General features: G+C 36.8%; 3 protein-coding genes across 8 annotated transcripts in view; 1 reads left to right on the top strand and 2 right to left on the bottom strand.

Moving 5' to 3' along the window:
• The window catches only part of pasilla (RNA-binding protein Nova-1-like protein passilla), a 24,766-nt gene extending 22,755 nt beyond the window's left edge, over window positions 1–2,011 (bottom strand). For 3 of the 6 annotated variants that reach the window (XM_018522710.1, XM_018522677.1, XM_018522718.1), the window contains exon 1: window positions 467–2,011. In XM_018522710.1, coding sequence (XP_018378212.1) covers window positions 467–584 — 118 coding nt within the window. In that variant the 5' untranslated portion in view covers window positions 585–2,011. The remainder of the gene's footprint in view (window positions 1–466) is intronic. The other 3 variants (XM_018522685.1, XM_018522693.1, XM_018522701.1) reach the window with 3 other exon arrangements.
• Window positions 2,012–3,410: 1,399 nt separating this feature from the next.
• On the top strand, window positions 3,411–4,352 carry LOC108770760 (transmembrane protein 216). Its single transcript, XM_018522470.1, has one exon. It carries the CDS (start codon window positions 3,579–3,581, stop codon window positions 4,005–4,007), a length of 429 nt encoding a protein of 142 aa, XP_018377972.1. The 5' UTR covers window positions 3,411–3,578; the 3' UTR covers window positions 4,008–4,352.
• Window positions 4,353–4,457: 105 nt separating this feature from the next.
• Window positions 4,458–10,141, bottom strand: LOC108757624 (adenosine 3'-phospho 5'-phosphosulfate transporter 1). Its single transcript, XM_018502093.1, has 9 exons — window positions 9,819–10,141; window positions 9,596–9,758; window positions 8,893–9,101; window positions 7,418–7,626; window positions 6,975–7,199; window positions 6,698–6,851; window positions 6,414–6,625; window positions 6,208–6,333; window positions 4,458–5,960 (listed from the first exon to the last, which is right to left on the bottom strand). The coding sequence occupies exons 2-9, from the start codon at window positions 9,625–9,627 to the stop codon at window positions 5,793–5,795; spliced, it is 1,335 nt and encodes a 444-aa protein (XP_018357595.1). The 5' UTR covers window positions 9,628–9,758; window positions 9,819–10,141; the 3' UTR covers window positions 4,458–5,792.
• Window positions 10,142–10,638: the final 497 nt, after the last annotated feature.

The raw sequence follows: 10,638 nt of genomic DNA, 5'->3' as shown, positions 1-10,638 counted from the left end.
GGGGGGGGGGGGGGGGGGGGGGAGAGAGAGAGAAGAAAAACGGGACGACGATGCAGGCGGAAAGAGACGTGGCACGGGCGAGGATATGCAAGGCGAGGCGCTGTGCATCGTGTTCGTGACACGTACGGCCGATGAGAAACGAGCCACCGAAAGGGAACGGATTCGCGCTGTATCAATAGAGCGCGACAAAGATGACAGGATTGTCAAAGACGCGCACGAGAGGCGAGAGAGAAATGGATAGGGAGATAGAGGGACAGCTACGCGTATCTGGTATCGTCTATTACATGAACGATGCGTGAATATGCGTGAGAGAGGAGAGGAGAGGAGAGGAGAGGAGAGGAGAGGAGAGGAGAAACCAGGCTCCGATGTAGGCAACGTCGAGCGAAGGAGTGAAATTGCTGCAATTTTGCAATGGCGACGCCGACGATGTTGACGCGCGGCGTCGCCGACGCCCGATCGAAAATACCTGATCCGTAGTGTGATCTCTTGGTCGCGCCGTTCTCCGCGTCGCAGTCGAGCGGCCGCTTTCTGGAGTCCGCAATCTCCGGGGAGGGACACGTCTCCATTCCTGAATCAGCGGCCATCTTGGTTCGCTCGTTGCACGCACGTAACCCCCCCCCAGCCCAGACCCACACGCGCACACACACTAACACCTGTACGCGCGCGCGCGCGCGCGCGAGTTTACACGCACGGGGCCACGGAGAGATTACGTTACGGAATAAACGGCGCGCACCAGCCACCAGCCACCAGCCACCAACGGTACGGTACACACAATCGAGGCGGGATGTGATGTACAGTGTACACTCTGTACACCGTGTACACCACACACGGGACGCGACGCGACGCGCACCCTCTCTCTTCTTGCCTCCTCCTGATTAGAGAAGGGGAACTCGGCAACTCGCTAGAAAGGCGAGGAAAGAGAATTAGAGAAAGAGGAAAAATAGTACGAAGGAGCGCGCGCGAACGGGACGAACGATTAGTGGTGGAGCGGTGTGTGGAGCGATGCGCTGCGGCTGGAACTGGAGCTGGAGCTGGAGGCGGCAGAGCAGACGATGTTCGCTTTATGAGGGCAAGAGTCGTGTCCGAGAATTGCCGAGAATGAGGTGCCAGGCGCGAGCAGATCAGATAGGCACTTTCAGACGTTACACACTTTCAGACGGACGAGCGAACGAGCGAACGAACGAACGGACGAACGAATGAATGAATGAATGAATGAATGTACGTTATATACGTGCAGTGATGACGACGGAACCAAGGAGGAAAAGCAGACAATAGTAAGCGGCAGGCGCGCACACACAAGTGCAGGAGAAATCCGCACTAGGAATACTAGGATACGTGAGCGCGCACGAACAAATAACACACCCGCGCTCGCGTCTCACTGCGTCGCACTGCGTCTCACTGACGACTGGCTGACTGGCCTCCCTTGCCTTGCCAACCAGCTGGTTGATACTCGCGCTACCCTCGCACAGCACACGTACACTGATATACACCTCTTCTCTAGGTTCGCTGCGTCTCCGTCTAACTTGCGTTTGACTACGTTTCACCTACGACTATATACTCCGCCTCCGTCTCTCTTCCTTTCCCTTCCTTCCCTTTCGTGCGCGCGCACTTGCTCGCTCGCTCGCTCTCTCTCTCTCGCTCGCTCTCTCTCTCTCTCTCTCTCTCTCTCTCTCTCTCTCTCTCTCTCTCTCTTTCGTCGTCAGTCCTCAGCCAAGCAGCTCCAGCGTGGCTCCGTTCAACACAGTTCAGCAGTGGCGGAGTAAACTGGAGTAAACCAAATATATATGTATAGTCGCAGAGAACCCTGTTCTTGTCCGTGTTTTTCTTTGCCAACCCGTGAAAAATTCGACCGATTGACTGATCGAATCGGATCGGACGAATGTTTCCGGAACCCTTCGAAGTTCCACAGAACTGGCGGAACTGACGGAACTGCGGCGAATGGTGCGCGCACTACAACTATACGTTACGTAAGCTGTTAGCTGTGCTGCTGCCGCCACGGGGGATATAACATAACGAATATAATAACCCGCTGCTGATGCTGCGTCGTCCTGCGCACTGCGCAGTGCGCGTCGCCGCGCGCACTCCGGACTCGGAGCAGTCGGAGGTCGGAACGTTTCCCGCCTTCGACCGTTTTTTCATTATTACGGACGAGATTGGCGGAATTATGTCCAAGATTTTCACCCTTCACGCTCATACGTATGTGCACTTGAGAATGAAATCGTGAAACGATCCTAATCCTAAGCAAAAACGCGACATTTATTGATATTAGTAAGTCTATTTTTATTTCAAGACCGTCTTAAGTACTGTCTTAAGACGCTGATGCAGCCTTCTGATTGATTCGTGACTTCTTAAGACCGTACTTAGGACCGGTCTTGAATATAAGATCTGACTATGAATACCGGCCTGTGATCGGTATTCGTATATATGTATAGTTGATTCTTATATATTTAAAACTTAAAACTTTTATTTAAGACCTACACTCTAAATCTGTAGCAGTCAAATTTCACTGCGTTGAATTGTAATTTTACTACTGTAGTGAATTTTGCTGCAAAGTGGGAATGGAGAAAATAGACTTAAAATCATTGGAGTGAATTTTATCACTGTAAAGAATTGAAAAATTTACTCCAATTATTGAATGAAACTTCTTAATAGACCGAATAATGTCACTCCAAGGGGAGAGTAAATGATTTTACTCTATTTATGAAAGATCAATTCATTTTTTCTAAAAAAAAGGCGATATACAGGAATATATTAAATTTATAGCGTATAATTTTTTGCAAAATTTATAATAATGAATTTAATCAAACACTTGCTACTGTATGAATCGTCTTAAATATCAAGTTCAAATATATAACTATATATATTGCTTTTTTTTTTCAGAAAAAAAAAAGAATCTTTAAGGAGAGTGAAATCGTGTGTGTGTGTGTGTGTAAAAATGTATTTATTTATTTATTTGAGGAAGTTTAATTATAACGAAAAAATCTCACTATCAAAACATGTGTTGACAGGGTTGGCAACGTTACCTCATAAAAATAACTCGTTACCGTTCTTTTTCCTAAAAAGTAATTCGTTATCGTTACTCAATCTGATTGGCATATTCCGTTAGATCGAAAAATATAGACCAAACAGATACAAGAGCTCAATGAGCGGTCGTGCTTCTGGATGCACCTAATGGCTGCGTCCAGCAGAGAAAGTAGCTTTGCAACTGTTGTAAAATTCTTGAATATGATTGGTTTATACATTTAGATCCAATGAGGAACTAAGGGCAAGACCAATCATATTGAAGAATTTTACAACAGTTGCAAAGCTGCTTTCTCTGCTGAACGCAACCATTATTGATTTGCAAAAGTAACTCGTTACCGACAGTCGAATGTGAAAAGAATAATCAACTGTGATTGGTCAATTTCTTGTTCTTACTTCGTGTATTGTAAACAACGCATCATACCGTGTATTGGACAACTGTATCACTGTGTGTCTGTTCGTACTGTTCGTAGAGACAACTTGAAGGTTTCTACCGTACCGTATTCTCTATTCCGTAGCGATCGGAAGGATTCAGGTTTCAGTGTTGGAGAGTGATAATGCCCACCGTAGTGAACTCTTCACTCACCTATGAAATTCTCATGTATCTGAACTCGTTTTACTTCGGCATGTTCGCTGTATGTGAGCTGAGCATGGGGCTATTCAAGGCTGCGAATTTGCCATCACCGGGTGCAAGCCAAACTCTGACAGAGTTCGCGCTTCTGTTTTTCTTGATAGTGACGGAGACGGGCAGAATTTATCTGGGAAGAAAGGGAAATCTAACTGAGCGTGGACTGCCAATTCTTATCGGAATCATCCTGACCATTCCCAGCTCGCTAGCGACGCTCTACTTCCTGCTCTGGCAGTACTACGTACTCAGGTTGGAGGTGATTCTCTGCAGCATACAGCTGGTTCTGCTAGCGTCCGAGGTGGTCATTGCGATTATGTGCCTTATAGCCATCCACCGACCACCAGCTCCAGTAAAATGACTAAATGTTATCCTTTCCGATATTCTAGTCGCACGACGATTATATTTTGCACTTGTCACACTTAATAATCCATTCAGAGTATCATCGATTCATCAAAGTCAAAATCAAAGTTTTTGACAACACTGTTTTTGATACACAATAAGACTTTTCTTGCTGTGTACGATTTCTATTATATCTCTACGTGTAAAAAATAATCCTGCACAGGGAAGAATCAGATTAATTTCCTTAAACCTTGATATAAATCCATTCTGTACAATAGCTTTACCACAAATTTTAAATGAAAAATAAAGACTAGTCATCAAAAAGACTTTTGTGCTACTTGTACAATTTGTGTAATTAAAACTATAAATACTGCCAAACAAGTATTCTCATTTAAGTAATTATCTATAAATTTATGTATTTACCGAAAGAATATTGAAGACCATTGTATTGTTGTTAAAAGCGAGCGATTTATAGAAAACAGGTAATAGAAATAATTCGTTTCCATCAAATTAACTCAATTAGGTAGAACGTTTTAGTTTTGTTACATATTTAAACAATAGTGTTGAGATGAATAGAATTAACTATTTTTTTGCAGCTACTGCTTTAGTACATATTATTTTCAATCAGAAAAAAAAGATGAAGGAAGGCGACATAAATTGTGAACAGCCTTCAAAGGAGAAACATGTATGGTGGATTATATATTTCATGAATCCCTTGAAGAAAGCGATCTGTTATCAAAATATATTGTCGGACATATTCTTGTACATTGTATACAAAACTTTATTCGCATTAGTTGATTTAAAATGGCTACTTACTTGAGTCTTTAGGAGTCCTAAAGTGAAGCCCGAACTCCGAGATCGCTGTCTCATTGATAAACACATCTTTATATACTAATACATCAACGTCGTACGCACACATATACATAAATTTTCGTAGAACGATAGCAACATAGCGTTTTAGACAGACGTCCAAGTCTAATTTTAAGAACTCGACATTGTTTCTTTGTGTAATCTATTAATTTGTAGCATCCAATTTTGTAAATACAGATTTTTACAGATCGCAAAGCTTTCGTAGCAAATGCTGTCACACAACTTGATAGCTCTAGATAACATTTTGGGCTAAAAAAAATGATAAAAAAGATTACAATTTCAAAAATCTTTATCGTTCTCAACATAATTTCCAAAATAAAAATAGCCAATGGAAACATAAATGTTTTATCTTCCTTTGATGAACATGTAGCTCAAGTCCTACAGAAAAGAAAGAATTATATGTACTTACTTCTATATTGGATATAATCATCTATGGTAAGAAACTTGCATGTGTTTGTTGTGTATATGCATTTATATCAAAATAAATATTTTTCAAATAAATAATACAATACGTGTATACGCCTTTATACATATGGCATAACACAAATTTTCTTTTCATAAAGATATAATGCTGTTTTTGTCAGATCACATGTATCTTCAAGTACATATTTTTCCAAATATATTACACGCGACGTACATTGGCTACAAAACTTATAAATACAAATATTTCTTGAAGTTCATGATTAAAATTTCTATCACAAACTATCGGATATACATTCGCGATATATAATTTTATGCTGTATATGGAAAGAGAGATTATGACGCGATGTGTTAATTATAAATAAAGGATTAAAATTTAGCATCCATAATTAGAGTTAATATCTAATTACTACATCAGAATTCTATCCTAATCCATAGCAATTATAATAACCAGTTGATAGAATTCTGCTTCTATGACAATTAAGATTGTAATTCTGTCTATCTAATACAATTTTTAATGTTTTATACTGTTCGCTGCGGCTCTGCGTCTTCTGATTACACGTAATCGATTGTTGCAATAAATTCGTAAAAATACTGAACCAAATACCAACAATATCCCAAACACTCCAATAACAGTAATCTCGTGATGATAAATCAAACATGACAATAATATCGCCAAGCCCTGTAACAGACATTATTAAATGCAGGATTATAGTCTGAATTTAAGGGCAAGAGCACGATAAACACAGTGTCGGTCGACTTTGTCATTCAAGGAAAGTCCTTTCGGCAACGTATGTAATTGCATTCATAGATATGGTATAATATTGTTTTACGACACAACAGTCGGCTGACACTTTGTCTATCGTGTGCTCTCTTGCCCTAACTCTTTTTTTTTTTACAAATTGATATTATATGAAATAATTATATACTTGACGAATGGTCATCATAATGACAAATGTAATGGATCCAAATTTCGAAATGGTGTAAAAAATGTACAATTGACCGCTTGCAGAACAAATGGAAATCAGCAAACAGTCGATTATAAACCTGGGATACTGTACAATGAAATTGGTTAATGCTACTTTCATGTAAGCAATATTATAAGGAACTAACATACGTATTGTAAATTAATTACCGTCGTCATAAAAGAAAAAATTAGCGGAAAGCTCGATTGTTGAAACAGAGACATCGCAGTTAGCAAACAGGAGAACATATTGACTGCACACATCATTTGTACGCTAGTTACTCCATAATCTATAAACAGTGCATTTTGCCAGGTACTTGTGAAACTATCTAATAATAAGTAACCTCCCAATAAAATAACACCGGAGAGTGTTGTCGCTCCATCTGAAAATATTTATAAAATTAATATAATGTTGGTTGCAATTAAAATGCATTGCATATTTAACAAAGTATTACTGTTTTTATTATGATCAGAACTGTCCAGCATAAAGAGCGTCATTCCGATAGAAATAAGAATCGCAGTAACATATTCATAATATTCGTATGACGTATGCGAAACTATTTTTCCCATAACCATAACCGGAATAATTTTAGAGGCTTTAGCTAAAACCTAAACGAATAATTGAACGAATATGAAACATTTATATAAATAGCTTTTGATATACATAAAAGTTATGTTAGTGAGCAAAGAAATCAGCAAATCATCAGAAGATATACAATCGTAATTTTTCACCTGTGATGGAAAACTGACGTATTTCAGAGCTTCATATTGACACCAACTGCTCATGATATTTGATAGAGAACAAAATGCATACTTATACAATGGCGTCTTATGTTGTGGCTGACGTTGAATAAGTAAGTATAATCCGGACATCAAAAAAGCAAGAATGCGATTTACAAATACCAGAAATTGCGAATCTTGAAACCGTGCTTTACTGCCAGAAGCATCTTCGTATTCCTGTGCAAATAAATCAGTGTTATTTTGATTTAATTACGTTTTTACAATAACAGCTGAATCCATTGTTGTAAAAATGTAACGACGTTACAAGTAATGCTTTACTTTCTGGTTAATAGTTACACTACAACTAATTATTAATCACACTAATTATTAATAACGTAATAACATATGTACATTTATTTATAAATATTTTTTTATTGATGGAATTTGACCACTACCTGCGTCATTATCTTTTCCTGCAGGTAGCCCCAAGTTAAATAACTAATTTGTAATCCGAGGAAACAATATATCAATAGCAGAGCGTCTTGAGTAAAAGTACGCTGAATGTGAGTGGAAGCATTAGGAGTGTAAGTTGGCGAATCCAAGAAACCTGTCTCACAGTGTCCCACAAAGCACGAATGCACCAGTCTGGGAATACAACCTTTCCCTGCATAAATATTCTTCTAAACTACTATATTATACCTTGGAATATTATATTCCAGAGTTGGCAAATTTACTTTATAAAACTCATTACCGTTAATTTTTTTTTAAAATAACTCGTTACCGTTACTTGTTATTTACAAACGGGAAAATCCTATTAGCACACATCTACTCACATCGGCCGGTGCCTAGTAATTTTTCACTGCTTTACCAATAAGAATATTTTATTTTAAATTGACCAATTAGGATAGGCCTATATATTTTTTCGTGTTTATTATTTTATAAATTTTCAAGAGCACTTTAATTTTTTAATAAATTATACAATTTTTTTACGTAATAATTCTTTCAATTATTCTGCGTATAAAAAGTATGGAAGTGAAATTATAAAAAAATCAACAGTTGACGAAATATTTTGTACTATATTCTAGCATATTTTGAAAAATATACAAACATGCGCGCGATAAAATAAAATTTTAAATATCTCACACTGTCGTACACTATTAATTTTTTTATAATTTCATTTTAATACTTTTATATGTAGAATAATTAAAGAAAAGATATTATATAAAAAAATTCATGTAATTCCATTTAAAATATGCATTATAAATAAGCATAAAAATATGCTACCTATATATGACAATATTTATTACTTTGAAATAATTTCTCCGTTTAATATTTTATTATATTGAAAATAAAAATATTTTAAACGTTCAAATTAAAGGAAATATTTTATACATTCAATTTATAATACAGAGTAAACATTAAAATCCAATTTGGCTCATTGGCTTATTTCTATTTGTTCTCATTTTTAATATCTTTCATCAATAAAATACAATGACAGTAAAGACCAATCAAAATTCTTGTGCTTCTTGTGACTAAAAAGGTTTTTAACTGAAATATGTATATATACAATGGTTTATTTCATTTTTGTCATTAAAATCAAGTCAATTACAATAATAAACTTTACTATAAATAAAATTTGTCACATTCTGTGCAATAATTTTACACAGGGTGTTAAAATTCTTGTCTCGTAATAAAAAGCAATATGGTAAGCAATTAATTTTTGCTGGATATTGATTTATATGCTAGAAATAAAGAGTAACGATAAAAATAACTACTCAAATCATTAATTTATTCCTAAAAAATATAACTTTATTATTTATAAGGAAATGTAATGTCACTATCCATTATTTTAAAAGTAAATTGGAACAGTAATGAAGTTACAATATATTACATACCAACCCTGATTAATTCTTTCTATATCAATACTTACCACCTCTCTGAATGTACTTTATATAGCGTACATATTTGTATACAAGACAACCTGGCAATAACACAGTGGCATATCCCAATAAATTCAAACATAATCGAATAATCCAATTATATGTAGATATCTTGAGAATATCCTCTCCATTGTTCATAACCAATTTGATAATCTCACTGGTTCCAAATATGACGCTGACTGAAAATAGTAGCAACAAGCTACCAAATGTATTCTCTTTAATTATGTACTAATAAAAAACATAAAAATTATGTGTTTATTATAAAAACATCTAATGTATAAGAAGGACATTGGCAACTATGTTTTATAAAAATATCAGTTACTTAATCCAATTAAATTTAAGCCAACTTTTAAACTAAAAACTTATCCCTAACCTAATTTCTTGACAACAAATCTTACAAAATACATATTTGTAAAAATATTCAAAATACATTTATATTTCAAAATCTAATTTATTATTCATACTACATTTTGCCTTCGCCATGAATCATAGATCAGAAATTAAGACAAATTTTAAAGTCTTGCTGTTGGCAATTTTGATGACAAAGTTAATCGACCGATCAAGTAATCGGCATTGGTGAAACCGGCCCTATGCATTGAGCTAGCTTATCGCTGTGCCGTATCAGTTCTGTAAAAACAGAACTGATATCGCCGTTTTATTTATGCTTTTGATAAAGCCGAAAATGAGACGTACCATATCACGATGTCACTCCCAAAGTTCCCCATACTCCTCGCGAGTGAGAAACTTCGGCGATGGTATCAATTATCCCATAACCTTCGTCACAGACGTTCCCACTTGTGAGCCTAGCTCACAAGTTGCAGGCTTAAAAAAGCCTCCAACTGCCGTACATTATATACTACGAACAATTGCCATTAGAACTGTAATTAACCTTATCTTCGCTCTACTCCATTTTTACCATGCCACGAGTAGGCCTGTAAGGTTGTAGAGTACGCACTTATTAATGCCCATTTCCACTAATACAAATTAAAGGACATGATCATAGAAATATTGGAGCATTGGAGGCAGAGAGAATCCTCAGAGGAGCCACGCCAGTTTTGTCCTGTTTCCGTCGAAATCGCTCGTGCATCCGTTTTTAGTTTGAGAACTACGTGTCTACATAGACTATCGATAAAATCGTATCGACGAAAGTAGATATGGTTCGTGTCTGTACTAAATCCTCAGAACAAACACGTCGATCGCCAATAGGGTTGTATTTGTATTGATGTGTGTGTGTGTGTGTGTGTGTGTGTGTGTGTGTGTGTGTGTGTGTGTGTGTGTGTGTGTATCTTTTCAAAATCTATTAATTGCTTTCCATTTATACCGATTCTCAGATAATTCTCACTTGTGACGTCATAATTGGTCATAACTCAGTTGAGTGCATGTTCCTTTTGCATTCTGATAAGTGAGATTCAACTGAGTTTTTACCCATAATCTACACAAGATCGAGACCGTGTGCTTTAGAGAATCTCCTAAACTCACTTCAAAGTGAAATTATGAAATGTAAATAATAAAACAATCGTATTAATTAAAAATCATATTTTTACTTGAATTTTATATTATTGTAAATGATAATCAGTTAGCAAATACTATATAAATCATAGCACTCATAGATTTTGATGGATATACAAATCATCCTCTTTATACAGGGTGGGCCATCTATTGGTACGTTTTTAAAAATGCGATCAAATGAGCATACATTGATATTTTTTATTAATTTTTTTTAGAGGGAGCCACAT

The sequence above is a fragment of the Trachymyrmex cornetzi genome, unplaced genomic scaffold, assembly GCF_001594075.2.
Source record: "Trachymyrmex cornetzi isolate Tcor2-1 unplaced genomic scaffold, Tcor1.1 scaffold1002, whole genome shotgun sequence".
NCBI lineage: Eukaryota > Metazoa > Arthropoda > Insecta > Hymenoptera > Formicidae > Trachymyrmex > Trachymyrmex cornetzi.
This window is presented reverse-complemented; position numbering and strand designations above follow the sequence as displayed.